The following is a 25840-nucleotide window of genomic DNA, read 5'->3' as shown; positions in this document are numbered from 1 at the left end:
ATCGCTTAGAGGGAGCGAGATAGAAAGGGAGGGATAGGAGGATGAAGTAAGAAAGAGAGAAAGATCGAATGAGCGAGAGAGTATGAGAGAGAGGTGCTGCTTTTCTGTTCTACTTCCAGCGAGCACATCACAGGGACACCGCGTGTTCGGAGCGACAGCCCAGCAGACTCTCACTGGCCTGCGCTTACTGTAGCGTGGGTTTGTGCGCTGTCCCCTAGCTTGAGGCGTGCTGCAGGTGAGGAGGAGAGGCGTAGAGGTCCGTCGGGATGTGGGCCTGCTCTGCTGAGCCCAGGATCTCTGGAGCGATCACACCACGCTGAGTCAGCACCTCGCGTGACCCGCCGCGCTTGGGGGCGAGCGCATTGTTTACTCTCGCCAGGCAGACGGGTTATTGGCACTAACACACACGCACACACCCGGGGAAGGCGCGGTGGACCACGGCAGTAAATAAAAGTGGGTCGTCTGCTTGCTTTGCAAGCACTAAAGGAAAGGCAGATGGGTGAAACGCAGCAGGCAGGGGGGTGGGGTTACAAATGGTGTGCTCGGTACAAGACGAAACCGCATGAAAATCTGCAAAGTAAAAGAAAAAAAACCTCACTGATGAATCAGGCGGAGCAGAAAGGGCTGCGGCAGTCCACTCCACACGAATCCCACAGCAGCTTCTCGCTGGGTAAATACCATTAGTCACCGATAATGGCAAAAACAACACACTCACACGTGTGGTGCTTCTATGGGTTCTGAGAGCTTACTCTCCCAGTCTGGTTAATGGCCGTCTCACCCGAGCGAGTGAGCAGTGCTGTGGCAGGCAGCGCAGCTTTAACGCTGCCTGTTAGCCTCGGAGGCGCGGTCTGTTGAGCCCCACGCTGACCTTTGACGTCTCTCCAGACACATCCACCAGGGCAGCTCAGGGGACTTTTTGACTTCCGTCTGATTAGCCAGTGGGCGCGTTGTTTGAAGCGCGGGCGGTGTGTGCAGGAGTGACCTTCACTTCTAACGTGGAGCTCCTCGTCGAGGAGGTGCCGGGCGAGGCACCTCTGGGACAATAAAGCTGCTTTCATGGGCATGCTGGTGATAACAGATAACATGTCATGCCGGCAGGCAGTTCGTGTTACTGACCTCAGCACACCCTGCCTCCACCCTGGCTCTCCGTCAGCTCCGCACACGCCCTTCTGTGAGGCCAGGAGCCCTCAGAAGCAAAGCCAGGGAAATCTGGCACATAGCAGCAGCTTAAAATGGCGCACTTCTGAACGCACGGCTTTGTTTGACACGCCGGGAGGGGGATGGTGGGGCGTCGTAAACAGCCCGTCAGACAATGACCTGCTATCGCTTTCCTCTGATTCGACGTTTAAACACTTGCTGGGCTCTCAGTGGCTAGGCCCAGGGCACCTCCCCCCCTTCCACGCTGGACTCGGCCGGGAGCGGCGGCTATTTAGTGCTGCGTCTGACTGTGCTGGCAGAGCCGTTTATCGGCGAGAGAGGAGGGGCCGATCCCGCGGCCTTGGGCTTGCTTTATGGGAGCCCGCGAGGACGAAGCCTCACTCATGCTGTAAACATTCCGCAGAGTAACTCGTGCGTTTTCCTCTCACACCCTCTGGTCAGTCACAAAACTTTGTTTTTTGTTTTTTGTTTTTTTTTACAGCCTCTGAGTCCCGGCTCTAGTTCTGGCTGGTTTGTCTCTGCCTGGGGCAGGTGGGGAATGTGAAGGTGATGTTTGTGCAGTAGTGTGTGGGACCCTCTATCACCCTCCCACAACAGGGACTGAGGCACAGATACACGAGACCAGATGTTTGCTTTAAATCAGCACGTGTGGGAGAAATGGCTTGGTGCGAACATGACAATACTGGGGTGGGTTACAAGCGATTGCGTGCTCCGAGATTGCGTGCTCTCTTCTGCAGGCTATGGCTTTCGCTGAGCTGTAGACGGACTGCGCGGACAGTAAAGTATCCAGTTAACAGAACATGTGCCTCGGTGACGAGCATCAGGTGGGAAAGGCCGTGTTCGATTTCCCCTTGCTATCAGAGGAAGGAGGCGTCAGTGTTAAAGAGGCCCTCTCAAGATGACAGAGGCCTGACAGTTCAGCCGCAACCCTACCCTACTCAGAACGCCCAGATTCCTTCCTTTACATGAAACCAGCTGAAACATCCTGCTGCATTAATCTATCACAGACCCCTGCACTGGTAATGGCATCCTGTAAATATGCCAGCCAGATCAAAAGACCATGACGAGGAATCCATCATTTTCTCATAACCTCTGACAGTTTTCACAGCACTCGGCTCAATCCGACAACACATCTGGGATCTCACGTACAGCATGACAGTCCATGTCAGGTTACTTGTTTCACTGGAGCACCAGGTTTCACATGGGTTTCACTGGAGCACTGGTCTCACTCTACTGGAGTTCACTGGAGCACTGGTCTCACTCGACTACTGGAGTTCACTGGAGCACTGGTCTCACTCGACTACTGGAGTTCACTGGAGCACTGGTCTCACTCGACTACTGGAGTTCACTAGATCACTGGTCTCACTCAACTACTGGAGTTCACTGGCGCACTGGTCTTTATCAAGCACTGGAGTTCACTTGGAGCACTGGGCTTGACTGGTACCCCCCCCCCCCCCCATTTACTCTTCTTCCTCAGGTGTCAGTGTGCCCTAAGAACATGAGTTTCTGGGACTAGCACACACATTGACTGCTTACTCTAAGACAAGTCAGCCACTTGGTCAAGTTTGTTTGCTTCAGTTTCATTCATAAACGAATAAGGAGTTTCACCTGGAATTACAAGTAGCGGTAATTTCCGTAGAGGCTGGGTATGAACATCCCCTCAGATACCCCCCACGGGTGATGGCAATCACCAAACCTCTTGCTAGTTCTGAAAAATTGTTCTGTCTTGGAAATTTGTAATAATTTCTCTTTATTCCCTTTGTGACAAATGAAGTTGTTCCATTTAATTAAAATTTTCTCAAAAAAAAAAAAAGAGAAAAAAAAGGCTCCGCCTCTCTGGTGGGAGGCAGGCGCACCCCTACCTGGCCTGGGCACGACGCTGTGGCCCCTCCCCATGTGGGCTGGGTTGCTCCCACTCTCACAGGCAATTTTGGGTGGCGATTGTAATTCATCACTGGAACCTCAATGTCCACACCCATACCAAAATATTTTAATAGCCTAGTATGGAACATATGTCATGTACTGCCTTGGACTTCCTGACAATGGAGAATTAACGGTGAAAAAAACTGGTTCTTCTCTTAAAGTAATCACATTTACTCTTAAAAAAAGAAAAACAAATATGGATGTGCATCTTGCCCTTTTTTGAGAATTAGTATGGTAGCTTAATATCTTTTTTTTAAGCTTTTTTAAAATTAAAATATGGTTAACCACATGGATTCTTTGAGCCTGAATGTTGACCTGATGCCTCAGGTGTGTAAGAGGGACTAAAACGCTCTGAGGTGAGAGGTGACAAGATTATTCACTCTGACTGTTTAGGACAGTCAATACTTGTCTTTGAGTTTTACTGATTTTTCTGAACAAGAAGGCATTTTCAGTGTCAGGGAAGACTGACCTGAAATAGACTGCAGTCATGTAGTAGCCAAGAAACACATCAAAAGAGCAAGGTTGTGATGAACGGATTCAATCCTGGGAAACCATGATTTCTTCCAATCTACGTCATTAAGGCTCATTAACCGAATATCAATCAAGCCTCTGACTGAATGAAGAATGCACACAAAGCAACCAGAAACAAGAAGCTACTACAATAGGATAGTGCACCCAGCGTGCTTTAAATAACCTGGCTTCGTGTTTGCACACATTTGGGCTTAAGCTTAGACTCACACACTTCTGCATAATTTGACTTGACCACTTCATCTCAACCTCTCCACTGCAGCACAAAGAAAACTGCCGCCTTTGTCAATTAGACCGGGGCCAAGGGACCGATGGGTACGGCTCATTGATCAGCTGTCAGACAAGGCCTTTCCACTCTCCAGTCGTCCTTTCTCGATTGCTTTAGAAATAGATGTCGATTGTTTTATAAATAGCAACAGCCTCCACAGGATCTATTCCCGATCAGGCAGTGTCTGATGCTCGGCAACCTTTGGCAGGCACACAGCAAGCTTGAGGTGACGCTCCAGGACCTCCCACAACGCAGTCCTAAAACCTGTGTGATTGGGTTTTGAGGATAAAATGTACATATTTCCTCTCAATTTTCTCTATTTTACAGGTAATAGCCACAGTTACCGTGACCCACCAAAGTGCTGTTTGTGTTTGGATGCTTTTTGATTGCTGTTTGGAAGCTATTACAAAAATATGAACCGTTTCTCATTCAGACTACATAGTTCTGAGGACCATTTAAGAGCCTTGCCTTTAAAAAGGGCGACTTACAGTGGTAAAGCAAAAAACAAGCAAATTGCTTTGCCTATACAGCAATTACTGCTAATTAGCAGGGCTGAATCTTCCATTTTGAATTCTGCACTCAGTGCACGTAGGCTACCTTAATAGTCTCTCCTCAGCCTCTGCTTCCCCTCAGACAGCAAAACAGCGTTTATCTATCAGCAGGGGTTAAGCAGAAGCAGAACTGCTCAGAAAGCTAATGCTAACGCTAATGCTAACAGAAGCAGCAGCTCTTGGGGGAAGAGGGGTGTGCACACAAACAGCTGACGCCTTCTGAAATCACTGCTAATGCTGAAACAAAGCTCACGCATCTTTACACAGCAGCAGGGGAACTACCTGAACGATAAGCCTTTGTTTGTTTGTTTTTTGTTTGTTTGTTTTTTTTCTGAGGCGAATCTCCAGGTTTAGCATTAAGCTATCTTCATCTACTGAAGCAATGCAGGAGGAAGGCACAGGGCTGGGAGGGCAAAGCTGAGCAATGACGTGTGTTTGGACCGCTCGGGAGCAGGCTTTCAATGATTACATCCTCTATTTCAATATGGCCCTCCTTGGAGAAGGACAGAAGGCAAAACTAGGAATGTCTGGCATCCCACCCCTCTGATGGTCATAAGGCTGTGTGTGTGTGTGTGTGTGTGTGGTGTTCCCATAAGCAATAGTCACCAGTGTGTGTGTGCGCATGTGCTCCCAGGAGTTACGTCATTGACTGAATACCTACAGTCCAGTTGTCACCAGTGTCCACAGGCTAACCATACAAGGATATGTATGTGTGTGTGTGTGTGTGTGTGTGTGTGTGTGTGTGTATGCGCGTATGCTCTCCCAGGACTTACGACATTGACTGAATACCTACAGTCCAGTTGTGTCACCAGTGTACACAGACGGTACAAGGATGGGAAATATCCAATTTTCCTGTACACCAGCATTATGAAGCATCTAGAGAGCACCCTGGGAATATTACTGGAGTGATATTGGAATGACGTGTTTGAGAATGTTTGAGGAAAGTGTGTCCTATCTTTTGTGAGGGCAGGGATTAGCTCCACTTGGCATTCCGAGAGCTTTTTTCCCTTTACACACGTTCATATCCCGAGTCCGTCTCGGCCCCTACCTTAATAGGATAAGCCCAGCGTCTAATAAAAACTGCATAATTTGTGCCATTCCAGTGCATTCCGCAGCCAAGCAGCAAACATAGCAGCCGACCTGGGCCAGTCAGAATGTCAAGGTGCCATGGGGTACGCCATTCCTTCATATTACAGAGCAGCTTGGTGTGACTTAATGGACAGGATCCAAAGACTGGTCAGGTCAGGTAAACAAGTGAACGGGAGGGAGCGCAGGAAGGTGGACGGAGATTCGCAGCAAAGTGGCACATTTGGCACGGGGAAGGTCAGACAGGGAGTTGGTCGGGGCAGAGTGGAGAGATCAGAGCTCACACGGGATTGGTGCGTGCTGTGGAGGTCTACCACCCCAGCGGGTTCCGCCAGGTCGAGGCTCTGAGGAGAGTGCTGCCCACGGAAGAGCCGTGCACAGGCCGTGTTCCCAGTTCCACTACGCAGAGGAGAAAAAAAAATTCGGATATGATAGTGGGATCTGTAAGTATTTGATACTGATAAATGACACAATCAAACAATGCTTGCCCTTCAGAGCGTGACAGAAATATAATATCGCTGATACACTACAATGGGCTCTGAGCATGGCACTCATCCTGCTGAGGTTCCACCATGACTGAAAGGTCACCTAGGTCCGGCCGGCGCCATGCGTTGGCAGCTGCGGACATGCGGAAAGCGTCGGGCATTTCCTCTCCGCTGGGAGGCCGTGATGCATCGCTCTGCTGGAAGCTGCTTTGGTTCCATGGTCTGTGCCCCACCGGGAGTGGGTGAAGCCATGAAGATGAAAGAAACATCCGCCCAGGAGGGGAACGTCGCTTCCTTCAGGCGAGCTAGGGCGAGCTGCTCTCTCATACGATGTTCTCCGATGGGGTGAAGACTCCGATGTGAGAATGCAGCCCTTGACCTGCCAGACTTGATGGTATATCCTCATAGCAGTATGGCATATAGTGTTTTCACTATCCCTGCTGTATCCCTCCCTTACAAAAACACTTGCATGGCACACTGTTCCATGAGGTTATTACCACCTCCAGGAATATATCATTCCCTGGCTACATGATTTCCTTCCTGATGTCTGCAATACCTGCCCACTTAAACTGTTCATGTTGCTAGTGGGGAGACGAATTAAAACAAGGTGTTATCTTTGATGCTCAAGCAAAAATATATTATTGAATCCATTTAAAAAGAAAATATAATCATCATTCATACATTTTTAACATAAGATACCAGTATGTTAAAACAGAAATGCTCCCTAGTATGAGTGCTTCTTTTTAACATCGCGCTCTCTCTCTCAGCTGACAGTGTAGTTCAGTGGTCCAGTGCTTCTGTTCATAATGACTCTGGTATTTCCAACCATGCACAAATTCCCACGGTACAGCACATACCCTCCACCTCTCCTATAGTGCTTCAATTCACCTCCTAAAGACCTTCGATTCCCCGCTGCTCTTGTAAGGTAATACATCCCCCCCCCCCAACAATCGTATGAATTTCCTGCAGATAAAGACCCGATTACATGGGAGACAGTGGCCAACAGCACAATACAGCGGCAGCACAAAGCCTCCTCTGTCCAACGTCAGACAAGCCCCAGGCACTTGGGAGCAACAAAAAAAAAAGAGGAGGACAACGATCAGATTTCTGCCCGCGCAGCGTAAACGCCGGCTGACCCGTGAAGCAACCGTGGAAACCCCCAACGACACACACATTGGCTGCAGAGGGGCTCTGCTCTAAGTGCCCATCAATCACATCTCCTGGTGCTGCCTGCATTAACTGTCTCTAATGATCAGCCCATCGCTAGCCTGTGTACATAAAGCGTGCCGGCATTGCGAACACACTGCTCGACCAGAGCTACAACATTTACATAGACTGTTATGTTTAGCACAGGTAGAACAGGTAGCGCAGGTAGCTGGCATAATGCTAAATTTCACATTCAAATAACGAGAGACTCTTCGATCTCTCATGTTGTCATTTGTACTTCCAGCAGGGCCTTTTGAGTGAGTTATTTTTGAGGTTTGTACTTTGGTGGTGCCTCTTGATGTACACAGATATCATTACTTGCTAGTTGCTACCAATTCCCAAAAATCAAACATTTCCCAGATGTAAAGCTTCTTTCTATATAAAGCAGCTCCCAGTCCTACAGTACTTATTTGGTCTCCACTGTGTGCATAATTAAAGATGTTCACTAAATTCTTTCATGTCTGGATTCAGATTTACTGCAGGAACACTTAGAGTAATTATACTGCTTGGGTCTGGTCTGGCTGTTGTTGGCAAGACCTGACCTGTAGCCAAGATGTTTTCTCATTTTCCCCATGCTTAATTGCAAAAGCAGTGTCTCAATCATTGAAATAATTTAAGGTAACGTGAAATTCTGTTCTAAAAACACATCCTAGTGTTTTCTCTCATGGTCAATAAAATAGCACTACAGGAAATTCTTTTAACATAACAGCAACATTTCCTGTGACACAGAGCAATACACTGTGTTTTCATATCAATAATTCACTGATACCATAATCTGGAAATGTTGCTTCATACATTACTTGGTAGAAAACTCAACGAGTCTGTGGTTATGAAATCTGTTAAACAAGCAGGTGGGTAGTAGAAGAAGTGCATCCAAAGCGAGAGAGAGACAGAGGCATGCCTGATATTAGCACGCGCGCCGCCGCAAAACCCCGGGGCTGCTGGGAAAACACAGCACTTTCACACTATGCTGAGGTGGCTTATCCTGGACTGTTCAAAATCAGTGCTCAGAATCAGAGCAGGCAGATACTGATCCCAGATCAGGCCCCTCCTATTCCACAATTCCGCGGCAGCAGCAGACGGAAAACCAGCCGTATCCACAAAAGCTCTGGCCCACTCCAGTGAGCAGACAGCAGCTGCATGTCGGTTTGGTCCCAGGTCTAATCTGAGATGCTGGGACAGAGCCTCTCTCGCGGTCTGCCCACAGTGAACGCCAACGGCCGCGTGACAGAGCGGCACGCAGAATGTGGCAGCGGAACGCGGTGGGAGACGGCAAGCATCCGCTCTGAGAGAGCAACGGCGCTATCAATACCGTTAAACATTTATGAGAACAGTCTGTGATGCCTTATTGCTGGGGCAAAAAAAAAAGAAAAAAAACTTTGCAAAGAGGAAAAAGGGCAGATCAACTACACCCTTGGCACTGGTGCCGCCTGAAGTGTTCACATTTTCCAGCTATGCGCATAAGCTCTTTTTATAACGTTCCAAGTGGAAACACAAAGAACAGGGAGAAGAAGAAGAAAAAACAGCCTGTTTGCGAGGCTCCAAGCTCCGAGTCTTCCCTGTGAAAAAATAAGTCAGGCTGAAGAGTTTGGCAAGGACTGCTTGCCTTTGTTTATCTTTTACTAGATTATGGAAGAAAAGACTGGGTAGAGGAACAGAGTGCTGAAAGCAGCATCTGAAATCCCATAGTCCTGGAGCTCTGGAAGCTGCAGCCCAAGGCCACCTCGCTGCCCGGCCCAGCAACACGCCGTGCGCGCGGCTCTTAGCCTCACGTCCTGAAGGATCAAGAAGATTTATGCTGCTGCTTTTGGTCCACTCTGCTCGTACGGGCTGTTTTCTATCAGACTGAAACGTCTATGCTTTCAGAAAGAACTCAGGATTTCGCCCGGGTGCAGCCATACGCAACGGAGGGAGCAGAAAGCATGCTTCAAGAAATTTATCAGCAGAAGAAATCATGTTCGGGGTTATTTGAAAGTGAAGTGGGATCGTCGACGATGTCTTTTACGACGGCAGCTCCCGTCCTTTAACGGCAGATCATTTGGGAACGTTTTCTAGGCCAGGGCCATCTGAGCGCTATCGCCGTAATAGCTCTTAGGTTGATTGTGGCAGTGAAAGTGATGTGGATGGGGTGTGTCATTCAGTATAAAAGTAACACCAGCAAATCTTTACATAACACTGCCTTCAGCATTCCCGAATCTGAATACGCGAACACAAGGGCGCACGTGTTGAAGAGTGTTTGCACTTGCTTTTCTGAGGCGGCAGGTACCTGAAGCACTGTAATCCTGCTTGAATAGCTCCCTTCATGACTCCAAATGTTTATAACTCAGTCTACAGTAGGAAACAAAATGTCTGTGGTTAACAAAAACATGCTATCTCTCATATGATCAAAACCAAACCACTCTCTCGGGCACAGTAAGCACCGCGCCCTGCTCAGAACAATTCAATAAGAAAATTGAGGACAAGTTCTAACTCACAAAGTGGCTTTCTGACCCTGTGAAAAAAAAAAGCCCCTTACATGTCTTGGTTGGGCTGTATTTTTTCATTTAGGTGGGGATTAAAGATGGGGATGTTGAGGTTGACTTCTTCTTTGAAAGGGTCTTGGGTTGAGGCCACTGTAAAGGTGTGCACGGCAGGCTGCACTGGAATTGTGTGAAACGTGCACATCCCCCCCCCCCCCCCATACTGCAGCTGTCTGGCAGGGCTATTGTGGTGCCTGATATAATACATGCACATTATTTTGCATGATTTGAGATTAGGCACCAAACTCGGGCCCTACTTTAACCGCAAATTAGATTCCAAAGCTCATATTTGCATATGCTGTAAAAGCAAACAGGCGAATGTTTTCTCACTTCTGCTCAGCTCTGCCTTCCTGAACAAACAGATCGATGACTTTGCTGTGAGCTTGTTGCGCTCCGTTACTCTTAGCCCGCGGGCCTGAGTTCTGGCAGAGACGCAGCAGCAAACTCAGGGACAGGTTTTTAGCCTCATCTCTATCACATGTTAATCTCTTTTCAAGTCGACAGAGAGGACATATGTTACTTTCTCTGGTGCCTTTATCCTTTCAATCCTCCACACAAAAGAGATTTTCATTAACCATCGGGTATGTAAAGCCTGAAAAACAGGGCACAGGGAACAGATGGGTGTCAGCATGGGAGGAAAACACTATGCGATGCAACTTCCCCTGCAACAACTGATCACACACAGATATCGGTAGTGAACTTGTGAAATTCAGTCAGGGCACGGGGGAAAGGTGAAGGTGAAAGTAAAGCAAACACACACAGAGAGAGAGAGAGAGAGAGAGAGAGAGAGAGAGAGAGAGAGAGAGAGAGAGAGAGCAAGACAGAGAGAGAAATTAAAAGGGCAAATACAGAAAGAAGACAAACAAAGATGGGGAGAGACCATATATGTCATCTGCTTTGACTACACAGCCTTTCAGTAACTCGGACCCAAAGGGCAGTGGGGGTGGGGCAGAATAAAATGCGCCGCACACTGAGGGGAGCGGTCCTCGTCCTCATCAGATGTGTTCAGCTGCTGCGGCAAATCAGGTAGCCATCCAGCGGCTGGAATGAAGAGGCAAGGACAGAGCCGTGCCCACTTATAGCTAAGCTGCACACCAGATGTTCCCAAAGCCTGGTTCAGGGCCATTAGTGGCTTTCCCCGCTGACGGTGGCTGACAGAGTTATGGTGCTGCACTTTCTGTCGCTCACCAATTATCAGTCGTGTTCGGTGCAATGTTTCAAATACCTTGAAACATGAAGAGCCAATTAGGGAGTTTTTCCCACTGTGGAGGGAGAAAAAATGCCCTTGTAGCTCACGCTTGCTCTGTTATAATTAAGACTGACAATCAAAGATTTTAACAATTATGTGCGCAGTATTTTTAGCTTCTGATTATCATCTGATTATTCCCCAAGGAATGCTCTTGACAGTAACTACAGGTTATAATACAAATCTGTTTCCACTGGCATGCATTCTGTGTCAGATTTGATCAGACTCTTTGTTTCAGGGTGACACTAACACACGTCAGTGTAGGGTTCACATGTCATTGTCACATCCTTGTAAAACTATACACAGTTTTGACTGTGTTTATAGGACAGAGAAAGACTCCCAAACGTCTCCCGAAATTCCAATTTCGGCTGCAGACAAGGTAAGCAGTAAACAAAGAAATTACAGATAGAACTTATCATATCAAGTCATGCAGTATATGACATTTAAGGGAGCACTCAAATTTGCCCTTAAGGCTGTGTCTCGTAAAAAGTTCCTGGAGGGAATCTGTGGTCCCTGCGCACATTATTAACCTCTGGAATGCACATAACTCTGCAGCTCAGCTGACATTCTTACCCTGATTCATTATGAAGCACGTTAGCCAAGCGCACGTCTCCAAGACTGCAACCCGGCACAAAGCCTTTTGTTCCACTCATGCCTTCTGTTCTTCACCTGAAGCTACGCAGCTATTCAAGCAGTGAGACAAATCCACGCTACCGAGACATTCCGACTATGTTCACCGAGTCCCACCTGGGTTGTACGGGGTGAAGTTGGTGGGAAAGTCTTATTGCTGGCTGGGAGGTATTTTATACATTGAGCTTATTGCAGCATGTCACGTACAATATTGTGTTTTCTGTCAAAAGCTCAGCCTGAAATGGCTGCTGGCAGAGGCGCGCCACCAAAATGGCCAGGCCTCTAAGACCCTGCAGCAACGCCAATGACCAGCTCCAGCTCGACTCAATCTGAGCAGAAAGCTTCTTATTCAGTTTTAAATTACAGCCTGTATTAGACAGCCTGGACTTTGTTTACACGCCAAATCCAACAGGCTTACAGATAACCAAATCCGCAGGCCTGTTTCTGTGAAACCAGCACACACCTGAGCACAACCCATTATTCTGTGAGGAGTCTTTTATGAGATTTGCTACAGCTGTCATAGAAGCAGCACTACACTGAGACCAACTCGTCAAAATGGTGCAATCAGTGGCAGTGTGTTTGTCCAAAATCTCTTGTTGTGCGTCTGCGGAGGCGCTAATTACGTATGAATCATTGTCAGCGCTGGTGAAGCGCTCGGCCTCCTCCGAGAGCCGGCAGAGCTGTTGTAGTCTGGCGCATAAAGGACTGACATCAATGGCGCTCCCGCTGGAGGGAGATAACAGGCTGGAATCTGCCGGCTGCTTCTTGTCCGCAGTCAACGCCAATCGGGCTGCCGTGCGCGGCTCCGTGACCAAATATCAAGCGCAATTTTGACCGATTATTGCTCGACGAAGCCCGAGCAGGACGTGATTCGTGCACAGACAAACTGAAAGCGAGTTACGCTGAAGATGTGTGCTGGTCATCTGGCATCTCAGAGATGTGAAAAACACAGGCATAAGAGAAAAATTCTATAATTGCAGCTCTGTCTGTTTATCGAAAGGTATGTCTATGTTAGAGCGTTTCGTGCATGAGAAGTTTTTTTAGACAGGCCTGTTTTGCTAGTAAAATATCAGAACTAAAAATAGATCCTGTAGGAACCTATTCCACACAATAGCACTACAGCTTAATGTCTTTCCGGGGAGTTTCTGCTCACTATGAAATTACTTGAGAGCGAGCTCTATTGGTAAGAACTATCATCGGCAGAGATGGGCTCGCAGACATGAATCATCTTCTGGAAACTTGATTCACTAAACCACATATGTAGCAATGAGGCTTAGCTGTACCGGAAGGGTTGAAGAAATGTGGTACAGAGGTCTCATGAGGTCACAATGTTTCTTTTTCAAACTGTAGGCTGTGCCTTGGTCATGTTGTTAGAATTCTGGATTCAATTAACCAAGAAACAGGATATTCAGAAATGACAGGGGCCCTGCCTGGTCATCTCTGTGGTCATTAAAAAAAAAAGCAATGACACACTGCCCATACTGAGTCCAACAACAAGCTGACTCACCCACTAGAGTTGCACTCTGACCCTTGAGTTAAAGCAAAACATCTTGAACTTTTGAACCAAGCATGCAAAAATGTGCATTTGGAGATGTTTGACAGAGTTATCTTGGAATTACACATCTTAAAAATAAAGCAGGGAGCGAGTCTTGCTTGCCAAAGCTAATTATAGCAGGAATGGAGCGCATGCAGAACCCTTCTCTCTAATAGCATTGTTCTCATGTGTCCTAAATACCTCCCACGCACAAGTCCCACCCTCCGTCCATGGAAGCACACAGGTCCCAGACACTTGTATGTTCAGACTGCAGCATGCAACACGCAACCTGCTGTGTATTCATACTGAACTGGTGAATGAATCCAGTTCACTGGTAACAACCATGTTTAGATGGGAGGCTGCAGTTTGTTTTTCACATCTGTTTTGCTTCAAACTGAATACATTTGGAAAGCACGCAAACATTGTCCGAAATGTGGTCTCGGCTGAAAATATCAGAATGTCCGAGAAGAAGGGCGAGTGCACCGAGTGCATGAGTGTAAACGGCAGGCGAGCCACGTACACGGAACCGCTGTGCTCCCTACGCATCCATTCACATGTTCATTCACCATTCTCTATTGTTACACTAGTCCATTCAACCCGAAGAGCCAGTGCATTAACACCACCGACGGGTAGCCAGGCGGACGCCAGGCACACAATACTGCTGGGCCCACCGGAACCAAACGGAGCTGCGCAGTAAACACCGCCAGATACGAGACATGCAGCGAGACAACACCAGCGTGAGGGAAGGCAACAACAATGCTTGGTTCCCCGGCCAGGGCCACCTGCACTGTCTACTGTGTGCAAGCAATCGCAGAAAGACAAGCAGCATGGCACTGGATCCGACACAGAGATGATTTAGTGGCTGCCACATATAGCTTCTGAAAATGATATGGAGGCTACTATTATTGCCCAGAGGGAGATGTCAGATCTACAAGCAGCGACCCTCCCATTGTAGCTTATATTTATGATTAAAAACAAGCACTCTCTGTAATCCACTGCGATGGCAACCATAAATCCTCTATTAACGGCCCAGATCCAAGCACATTTTGTATTATATGACTGGGTATTATAAAGATGTATTCAAAATAAATGAAGCCACAAGGCTATAATTATACGTCCCAGAACAACAGTCACACCATTTTTTATGGGACAAAAAAGATTTGGAGTGGCAGGATAAACCAGACTGAGCTAGTCTGCCAACAGTGAGAAGCATTTGTTTAACCCAAAGAGTATAACTCACACACTGCCTCATGAAAGTAACAACTCCATGTCAAACGAAGCCACACTGGCTACTCTAACATTGGCTTTCTGGCTAACATAAAATAACATAAAATCCACCAGTCTGGTGTGTCCTAAGCCATCTGATAAACACACCGGCATCGACTATTTCTTGCGAGCAAAAACGCTGTGCCGCATGAGTGGCATTTAGAAATTGCGCCGAAGACCCGGAGGCCCGCGTGCACAGCGCCTGGAGTTTCCAAGGTACTTACTTCATGGGTTTGAAGAGGGCCTGGCCGTAGTTCTGGAAGGTCAAGATGAGTTTCAGCTGGGTGCCTCCGGATTTCATGGCTGCAAAGAAAACAGGAGCCGTGAAACCAGAGCAAGAAAAGCCTCGCACGGCTCTCAGCAGTGGCGCGCACTCCTGCACATGCACCTAGCATGTAAATGCATGTGAACCTCCATGCTGATTGGTGCAGTCAGCAGCAGCAATCTGCATAACTCATGTCAGATGACATGGGGTAGGGGACAGAGAAGCAACACGCGTGTTTTTGGAGGTACGTACTGCACTTTTGGGAGTGAACAGCCCATATGGCTTCACAGAAATCAACCACATATAGGTTATTCACAAAAATGGACTCATTCAGTATATAGCTGCAGGAAAAGGAATTAGCCAAACTTCTGATTGAACTGTACTTTAAAAAAAAAACATTTATTTGGTTATCAGTACTAAATTTATCTACCCATGAGCACACATGACTTTAGTGTCATATCTTTGTTGAATAAAATGATTTACAAAACCAAGGTCACTGATGGAAAAAATATGTGAACCCTTATGTTAGGAACCATATTACTAGTGTTACTTACTTTACCAGAAATAACGTAAACCAGTTCAGCTTTCTCTGTCTGCTACTCAGTCCTTTACAGCACATATGAGGTATTCTGGCATATTACTCTACACAGAACTGTATAATTTAGGGAATGTATAATTTAGGGATGTCTTGATTGAACGGCCCGCGTCAGCTCACCTCCACAGCACATTACAGGACTGCGGTGTAAGACCCTGTCACGGCCGTTGTAAAATCCAGATTTCTTCTGTTTCAGCTCGTCTGCTGTTGGCTTACACCTGTTTTAGGTCATGATGCATGGCCCGACATCTTTAGTGTTTTACATCACAGACAGACATTGTGCACAATCTGCTGTAGACTTTTATCATCTAGTGCAGAGAACATCTGTCTCTGCATGATTGCCAGCCAGATACCCAGGGCCTGAGGAAGCAGAGCAGCCCTGAACCATCCGTCCCTCCATAGAGCTTCACAACTGGGATGAGGTCTTGATGTTTGATGATATGCAGCATATTAGATGCAGGGCCTACCAATGCAATACTGTGAATATTTACCAAGACATTTGGCTTTGATAAATCTGTCCACGCCGAACATCACTACAGTGGTAATATGGAACACAAAGATGAACTTTAGCAAACTTGACAAGCCAAGTTTGTATTTTGGACAGCAGTGATTTCCTCTGTGAAAAAGTCTAATTGAATAGGACTCTTCTTCAGTGTTTTTCTTAGAGTAGACGCATGAACACAGATTAAATGGGCGCCTGCAGTTCCTGAGCTGTCACTCTAGGGAACTTTGTCACTTGTTTACGAATTCTACAGCATGCATATGAAGCGATTTCTGCAGAATGCACACTCCTAGACACAGTTCACAAGTAGCATCTTCCATTTTCTTCCAAACTATCTGCTTGACTGTGGATTGATGGGAGTCCAAATATTTATGTAACTCATTCCAGTCTTATCAGCTTCAATAAATTTGTTCCACTAAAATCTCTTGATTGGGCCATACTGTAGCATATTATACATACTGCCACAGAATTCTGTCATGAAAAACATCTAACCAAAAATGTGTGCTTTTATATGACAGGACAAACCCTCTTCTAAAAGGTAATATTTTACTGGAGGTTCACTCTTTTTCCATCAATGACAATCACATCAAATCTTAAAATCATATTTTCAATAAAAAATAATAAAACAAACAATTGAAATGTTGTTTTTGTTGTTTGTTTAATAAGGTTCCATTTATTTATATTTCTTGTAACTGTATAGGACCATCAGGCTATTAAACCTAAATGGCGTCTGATTAAGAACATGGCTACAGTTTCCCACAGTGCCAGGTTGCCTGTGTCTGACTGTGCTCATTTAATTGCTTTACAATATTTTTTGTGGGTACTATAAAGTAGTGAACAATAAACTGTTCTAATCAAGAGCATTTGTGGGCTCCATACACACTGCACCCCAACAGTCATGGTTGGGTTATAGAAGACATTACTGGGTACTAGGTTTAGATTTTGTGGGTTTTATGGCTTGGCTTTGGTATTTAAAATAAAGGAACCCAATAACTGACGAACATCTGCAGACATCAAAAACCACATGGAAAATAAAGCAAATCTCAGCAATGTCTGATCAACTAAAACAAAAATAATTGTTAAAAATTCCCATTTCTAATACACGTCAAGCTCCAATGCCACTGTGTATTTTCGCAGCACACCTGAAGTCACAGAGAGACATGCGGCATCGGGCGTGACTCACCGACACTGGTGATTCTCTGGGTAAGCAGGTCCTTAAGCATGGCATCGATGACAGGGCTGTGTCTGGAGTACAGCTCGTAGCGGTTGATCCCGATGTGGAAGCGCAGCCAGTTGGGGTAGGAGTCAGAGGAGAGCCCTCCTGTAGGAGCGTTCTCTCCATCCTTCTCCTCTCCGTGCCTGTGGAATGAGCCCATCACACACACACACGCACACACACACAAGGGCGCACACACACACACACGCATGCACGCACGCACACACACATACACACATACATACACACACACACACACACACACACACACAGAAACACATGCGCACACACACAAACACACACACAAACACACGCACACACACACAAATACATACACACATACACACCCGCATACACACACACAAACAAACACAGAAACAGACATACATACACACACACACACAAACACACAGAAACACACACGCACACACACAAACACACACACAAACACACGCACACACACACAAATACATACACACCCACATACACACACACAAACAAACACAGAAACAGACATACATACACACACACACACACACACACATTTAATACATGCTGATAAACCATACAATCTACAGCACTTCAAAGTTGAATTAAGCATAGCTGTCAAACTTTCAAACTAAGTGATAGGCCATAGTAATTAAGAGCTTATCATTTTACCAGCTGAGCGGCAAGTCTTGTAAAACCTTTGGTTAATCTTTTGTCTTAATTTTGTTTTACAAAATGTTTTCACTTAATTTTTGTCATGTCATCCTTGGAATGCTGTAATCATAGTAGACAGTGTTATTAGGAATACATTGTCAAATAGTACTTATATTATAATATATACTTTATTACACTTGATTTATTTATTTTTTGAAAACTTAATTTAAGTTAATTTACTCCATTACAGAAACTACAGATAATTATAAAATATTTAGCCTATACATACTTCTAAATAGTTATACATGCATTTAGCATTAATCACAAAATATTTCAACTGTAACAGGCATAACAGTTTGTGCTGACAGAAAATCTTAAAACACACACGTTTTATATATATATATATAGAGAGAGAGAGAGAGAGAGAGAGAGAGAGAGAGAGAGAGAGAGAGAGAGAGAGAGAGAGAGACACACACACACAGAGAGAGAGAGGAGAGAGAGACAGAGAGAGAGAGAGAGAGAGAGAGAGAGAGAGAGAGAGAGGGAGAGACTGACCATTCTTGGTTGTCAGCAGCTTTAGGGTCAAATCTTATGTCAGTGTTGACGTTGAATAACGTGTCTTCGTCAGTCAGGGTAGGCAAAGGTCTCTTATACAAAGGATGTTCAAACAGAGCCAGAAGCCTGGAGCCCTTGTCAGCTCCGTTCCTGCTGAGGCTGGCTTCCTGCATGACTTGGTTCTTGTCATTTCCTTTCGTTGCGTAGCGCTCCAGTCTTTTCAGCGTCTCTGCTTTTCCCCCCGCAGTGGAGATCTTTTCCAGGGAGTGAGAGGACAGATTCGAGCTGGGCTCGTTGCTAAAGTCTTGAAGTATTCTGAGAGTGTGCTTATTAGGCCAACCCGTCTCTAATGCCGCCCTGGGTCGATGTTTACCCCAGTTCTGCGGTTCCTCGCTGGGTGTGTGAGAGCAAGAACAAGCGCTGTTGCTTCGCCGTTCCAGCTTTGGTAACAAGTCTATCATAATGTGCATTGAGCACGCAATAAGAAACACCATCAGAATTAAGACACGGAATTTTCGAAAGAGAATCATCTTTATGGTATCCTGTTCTATAAAACCGGAAGATTTGTTTGGAAGAACCAGCACAAAAGTGAGCACCCGCACTACATCGCACACGGTGTACACAACGCGAGCGCCCAATCTCAGGAGCGGTACGCACGGAACGACGCCGTTTTCATGCGCCAGTTTAAGTGTGTGTGTGCAATTTCTCAAGAAAGCAGTTCCATTTCAACAACACATCCCTTCAAAAATAATCCAGCCCTCTGGTGAGCGAAAAACATCTCAACTCCTGCAAAGCGGCCAGGTGAAATGAGAGACACGGTAAGCTGAGACACTGACGGAGGGCTTTAGGCTAGCGATGGGCTACAGTAATATGTTACCGTACATCAGTTATCGAGAAGTTTTGAAACGTATCAAGAGACCAAGAAATTATCCACGGAAGACGCAACGGTCCATTTTCTTGCGATCTATGTTTTGCAATGCGCGACACCCCAGTTCCTCTAAAGATGCTTACGGAGGACACGTTTGTAGTTGCCAGTTGTCCCTCCGCCTGTGTAGCGCAGGAGCGTCGTCTCTGTCGTGCGCTGCCCGGAGTTGGGTCGCTCTTTTCATCCAAAACCGAGCGACGTCGTTCAAGCCTTTGCGAGCCGAAAATCAACCCCAGCACGTTACACGATAGTGCTGCGTCTCTCCCCGAGCGTAAAGGAAGTTTCACATTTTAGGACTGTCGGTTCGGCGTGCCGTCGACAAGCAAAGCCGCGCTGGCGATCTTAAGGGGTGTCCGTCCGATGACAACCACGTTACCTTGACACGCGCCCGGAGACGCGCCTGGTCTCTCGTGCGCGCTGGGTGGGTGTGTTAAGTGTGATGTAGCGGTGCAGAGCTTCTGAATCCAACCTCGCTCCAGCGTCACGGACACGGGATTGGCTCTGTGCACTGGCAAACGCTTCGACAACAGCACTCATACAGACGAAGGTTCTTCATTTCAGCAACTCCAAATTGTGCAAGAAGAGGGCGTCTCGCATCCGTCCTCTTCTGGAAAGGTGCATGTTCAAGGGTGTTTCTCGCATGTCTCCTTCAGATGGAAAGGACGATCCTATTTAGAGAATACTGTGGCTGGACTGACTCCCTCATCCGCACCGTGTCCTTTCTGTAAAACGGTTTCAAACTGCAGATGAAAGAAGCGCATATGCAAAAGATGTTTTTTTGTTTGTTTGTTTTTTTTTTTCAAATATAATGATCAACTGTATAATCTATATTGGTACATTGTCATGGATTTGGAAGGTTAAAAGCACCTCTCACATATATGCTAATATAAAAAATAATTAATTTAGGACAAATATATGTAAAGGAAAAGTTAAAGTTTTAAAAAGAAGCATATAAAACATATACCCTTACACACACACACACACACACACACACACACACACACACTGTGGAAAAGTTTTAGGCAGGTGTGAAAAAATGCTGTAAACTAAGAATCCTTTCATAAATGGAAGTGTTAATAGTTTATTTTCATCAATTAACAAAATGAAGTGAACAAACAGAAGAGAAATCTAAATCAAATCAATATTTGGTGTGACCACCTTTGCCTTCAAAACAGCATCAATTCTATTCAATTAGGTACACTTGCACAGTTTTTGAAGGAACACAGCTGGTAGGTTGTTCCAAACATCTTGGAGAACTAACCACAGATCTTCTGTGGATGTAGGTTTCCTCAAATCCTTCTGTCTCTTCATGTAATCTGAGACAGACTGGATGATGTTGAGATCAAGGCTCTGTGGGGGCCATACCATCACTTCCAGGACTTCTTGTTCTTCTTTAAGATGAAGATAGTTCTTAATGACATTGGCTGTATGTTTGGGGTCGTTGTCCTGCTGCAGAATAAATTTGGGGCCATTGATACGCCTCCCTGATGGTATTGCATGATGGATAAGTATCTGTATTTGTGCCTGTATTTCTCAGCATTGAGGACACCATTAATCCTGACCAAATCTCCAACTCCATTTGCAGAAATGCAGCTCCAAACTTGCAAGAAACCGCCACCATACTTCACTGTTGCCTGCGGACATTCATTATTGTAGCACTCTCCAGCCCTTCGGCGAACAAACTGCCATCTACTACAGCCAAATATTTCAAATTTTAACTCATCAATCCAGAACACCTGCTGCCATTTTTCTGCACCCAGATGCTATTTTTTCATGCATAGTTGAGTCGCTTGACCTTGTTTCTATGTCCAAGGTATGGCTTTTTGGCTGTAACTCTTCCATGAAGACCATTTCTGGCCAGACTTCTCCAGACAGTAGATAGGTGTACCTGGGTCTCACTGGTTTCTGCCTGTTCTGAGCTGATGGCACTGCTGGACATCTTCTGATTTTGAAGGGAAATAAGCTTGACATGTTTTTCATCTGCTACATTAAGTTTCCTTGGCCGACCACTGAGTCTACCATCCTGAAATTGGTGATCATTAGCACCTATTTGGTATAATTCGTTGATCATACACCTGACTATAATCCTACAAAATCCTTGACTTTGTGCAAGTGTACCTATTCAAATTGATGCTGGTTTGAAGTCAAAAGGTAGTAACACCAAATATTGATTCGATTTAGGTTTTTCTTCTGTTTGCTCACTTTGCACTTTGTAAATAAAAAAAATAAACAATTATTATTTGTATGTTTGAAAGGATTCTTAGTTTACAGCATTTTTTCACACCTGCCTAAAACATTTGCACAGTACTGTATGTATATATGTATGTATGTATGTGTTTATATATATTTACACACACACACACACACACACACACACACACACACACACACACACACACATACATACACACACACACACACATACACACACACATATATATATATATATATATATCACTACTGCCTTTTTTTTGCGCATTGTACTAGAAACCAGCTGCAACTATACAAAAAAATTATGACAAGTTAAATTTATGAAAAGAATGATGACAACCCATGACCCTGTCCAACAAAAGCCCAGCTGTTATAGAATCAGTAGCAGTGACTGAATACTGAAAATAGCACAGATTAAACTTCATTAGAGGCATTTTGGAAAGCAGCTCTTGCTATAATATTTATAATTTGCAGCAACAGCAAATATTGTACTCATAAATGTAAAAATATTTGAGCATACAGTGCTATGCATGATGTGCATTATTCTGATCTAATGTCAACACAATGTCTAGTTACCATTTTCTTGAGGTTTCCATTTTCTTGAATGCTGAAAAGCTTCAATCAGAGGACAATAATGTGGTGCATTTGCTTCAGGTGTCTTGAGAGGCTTTGTTGTTTGGTGAAGATGCAGGCCACACCGACACAATGTCATGCTTGTAGGTAGGGTGATCACCTGAAGACAGCCCTGATAAATGACCACTGATCTACAACAGTGTTAGGTTTCACCATCCAGGAATACAATGCCAGCTCTTGTTTCCTGCCCAGTGTTAATAAACCTTCTATTTATTCTTTCTGCCTGAGAAACCAAACGTTGCTGCTAGCATAACCGCCACCTTTCTCTGGAAAGAGCTGAAGTCCAGACAGAAACCCTTGCTCCTAGTGCAATGCTCATTCATGTTTGCCTAGCAGCAGCCTGGCCTCTGAGCACCTGTCCTGTAGTCCAGCCTGGGTGTGCAGTCATCCCCCAGTTCGGTACTCTTCAGCTGGGCCTATATTGTTCTGCTGGTATTGCTCTGTTCCACCGGTACTGGTCTGTTCCACTGGGCCTGCTCTGTTCCATGTTCCGTGGTGTTGGCCAGCCAAATGGCAGCAATCTCAGAGGCCCACAGATGGCAAAGGCACCAGAGAATTTGCTCCTTTCAAAGCGCTGACTACAGCAGAGGTTGTAAATAAACCAGAATAGATTTATGACCACTACCGTATGTCTCTGCAAGGTATTATGGAGCACTATTAGATACAGTTCTGTGGACAAAGATAGGGGATTATCCTGGAGATGGAAATGGAGATACAAACACAGATAAGGGGAGAGCGTGAAAGTATTGGTTGACATATCTATTTATTATGACATATCTATTTATTATTAAGGCCAGAAATTCATGCTGCACTATGCACGGGTGGTGACAGAGTGGTGTAGGTTCGGTTACTGAATTAAACCTAGAAATTAAGTCACGGCTTTCCACTGTAATCCCCTAAATGCTGCTTTTATTATCTAATGAGAAAATAGTGCAATGTGGAGGTTTTGAGATTAAAGGCCAAAATCAGCAACACCCGGGTTGAAAAAAGGCAGAGAATACTGAAAAGGCTGGGATTGGACCTTACTGTTGGGATTGGACCTACTGTTGGGACTGGACCTTACTGCTGGGATTGGACCTTACTGCTGGGATTGGACCTTACTGTTGGGTTTGGACATTACTGCTGGGATTGGACCTTACTGCGCATGGCGCCTTTCTGCCTCTTTGATGTCACTGAAGAAGCTTTAGTTTAGAGACAAAATTGGCCCTCAATTGTTTAGCAATTGTGTAGCACAATTGTGTAGCACATGCCAAACCTGGCTATGTGTAGCAGTTTCTACTGACACTTAAGTGGCCTCTGTTTCTTCTGTCAGTGCTGGCATAAAGGCTCAAACAAACAATGTGCAGTCACCTTCTGTATACTTACCAGTCCCATCTAACTGATATAAAAAAGGGCACATTCATACCAGGATGTGAGGGATAGTGCGGTTGGGCATATGAAACACACACACACGTGCACACACGCACGTGCGTGCATGCGGCCAGAACTAAAATAAGCCACAGCGGTTGCATTGTAAAAGATGTGTTTCGCCTCTTTCTGTCTCTGTTCCTCTCTCACCCTTTATCATTTTTAGCGGTGGTTTGGCAACTACCCTTCCACATGCCACAGTCTATATGTTTGGACAAGCAAGCGTCAAAATGCGAGGGGTCGTATAAACAGTAAGTGCAATGTTTGTGTCTCGATAAGACGCTGCAGCCCACTCAGCCCGTAGGCCTTATAGTATGCTATAATTAGCCCCAGGCGGACAGCTTTAATGAGCGGGAGGTCTAACTGTGGAAAGGTTCTAGTGCAGATCATTGCGTTAGACTTATGTTTATTTCAGTGTGTGGGTTTTAATGTGCATCTCTGGGGATGACTGGTCAGCACTGATTATAGTAACGACCCCCTTGCCATGCCTAAATAACAGTCATCCACGCCGCAGTTTGTTATTTCACTCAAGAGCTATATATATATATTCAAACCTGAAAATGACAGCCAAGGAGGTTTGGCTTGTTTTGAAGGAAGAGTGTGGCTGAACCAGCTCGGGCCAATGAGAGTGATTTTTGTTTCGAGAAGCGAATCTGCTTATCAAACCAACATAAACAGCGATCTTATTTACACGAAGGTCTGATGATGCATCTGGTCTTATGTGCTTTTACTGGATCATCATCACTCAATGACCAATTGCTCTTGCTGGTTACAGGAAAACATTCAGAGCAATAACAATCACCCAGCAGAAGATCATAATATATATATACACACACAAACGCGCATACACACACATTTTCCTTGAGCACAATAGCATGAGCAAGCATAGATGATCAGGTCGAGCGGCTTCCTGTCTGAGCTTACAGCGCGTGGGGGCTCCTCAATGTCTTATCTGCCACCACCTGCTATTTCAGCGCACTGATGAGTCAGTAATCAGCTCTGGGTGGAAGGTCACTCCCTTGGAGTTTTTTTGCATTTAATAGGCTGCAGAAATACTGTCTCGCTCTCCTCTCTAACGAAATCAGAGCTGTGGGATTTGGAATACTTCGAAAGAGCTGAAAGACATCACGGGAGTTGAGTCGTGCAGCTGGGGCGTTACAGTGTTTATCAATCACAAGCCAAATAAGTCTCGATCGGTACCTCTGAAGATTTCAAGTTATTTCCAGCAATTCCTTCTAAGCTTTTTTGTAGGCTGCACACTGATAATGAAGAGTGTCATTATCGCGCATAGCTATTTGCACACGCGATGTCGAGTTCCACCCAGAGCTCCCCAACAGCACATCCCTGCGCTGTGCCAGTTTCTCAGCTATTAAGATCTTTGCCTCATTCCTGCATTGCTCATGATTCATGATTCAACAGCACCCCCCCCCCCCCCCCCCCCCCCCAAAAAAAAAAAAAAGTTATCTCCTTGTGGCCTCGGTTGGTTATTAGGTTCAGCTGTGGCAGGCAGTCATTTCATAAGGCCTTCATTACCACCAGTTGGATGCCTGTGTGTGATGCCGCTGTGACCCATCGTTAGGGGCTGCGTCGGTGGGGGCCTGCTCGCACCCGGGTGAGACGAATCCCGTCCACCACGTCAGTACATGACCATGTGACAAACACAAACAAAAAAAGAAGAGGAAAAAAAACCAGGAGAATATAGTTCCCCTTTAAAAAGTTTCAGTGAAAGGGCTAGACTCAGCATGTCAGCTTTTTTGTCACTTTAACACAGCTCACAAAGGCCTGTGACTAAATCTGTGGTACACAGTGGTTTCTTGTTAAAGTCTACAGCAAGCCTGTGAATTGTTTAAAACAGGAAACCCAAGAAAGTCTTTTTCCAGCGGCGAATTAATAGTTCTAATAGTTGTACGCATATTTAAGAAGTTATATATAGCACCTCTGCCTATTATTGCCATAAGTGTGCGAGTGGAGCATGAATTAATTAGAAGTCAGATAGAGAGATCCACAAATGGGAGGGTGTATCCATTATCCTGCTCAAAAAAAGACAGGGTGTTCCCTCTGAATAAAGGCATGTGTTGATACCACAGGAAAAGAGCAAACCGTTCATACATATGGCCAAAAAGCAGTTCTCAGCTTCTGATGACCTTAAGATCACAAAGCAGGTTTCTTTCGACAGGGTGTCAGCCAGGTTTCCCTTCATCTTTCAGGCGGCTGACCTTTTCTGCCTGCACTGCTAGGTGCTTTCCCTGGGGCTAAACAAAGAGGCATTGCTGGTTTCCCCCGGCACAAAAGTTTTTTTGAACCCAGACAGTAGGCCCATCTCATCGGCCTGCCTTATCAAGTGTCATGAGAAATGTTGGGTTAGCCTGAGTCATGCTGACCTGTTTCTCTGAGCCCGCGCTGATGTGGGTGAGCCCAAAAGCACTGTTGAAAAGAGGAAAGTTATCCAGCCTTTTACAAAATAAGCTTTCAAAAAAAACATCAACCCT

At 45.6% G+C, this 25840-nt stretch overlaps 1 protein-coding gene across 1 annotated transcript in view; it reads right to left on the bottom strand.

Annotated features, from left to right (window-relative positions):
* The window catches only part of fam20cb (FAM20C golgi associated secretory pathway kinase b), a 28043-nt gene extending 9147 nt beyond the window's left edge, over window positions 1-18896 (bottom strand). Inside the window, exons 1-3 of the mRNA XM_027032020.2 lie at window positions 18176-18896; window positions 16946-17121; window positions 14625-14703 (exon numbers count right to left, since the gene is read on the bottom strand). Coding sequence (XP_026887821.2) covers window positions 14625-14703; window positions 16946-17121; window positions 18176-18705 — 785 coding nt within the window. The 5' untranslated portion in view covers window positions 18706-18896. The remainder of the gene's footprint in view (window positions 1-14624; window positions 14704-16945; window positions 17122-18175) is intronic.
* Between the last annotated feature and the right edge of the window lie 6944 nt (window positions 18897-25840).

This window comes from Electrophorus electricus, chromosome 14, assembly GCF_013358815.1.
Source record: "Electrophorus electricus isolate fEleEle1 chromosome 14, fEleEle1.pri, whole genome shotgun sequence".
NCBI classification, from domain to species: domain Eukaryota; kingdom Metazoa; phylum Chordata; class Actinopteri; order Gymnotiformes; family Gymnotidae; genus Electrophorus; species Electrophorus electricus.
Note: the sequence above shows the minus strand (reverse complement) of the source record. Positions and strands in the feature narration are given on the sequence as shown.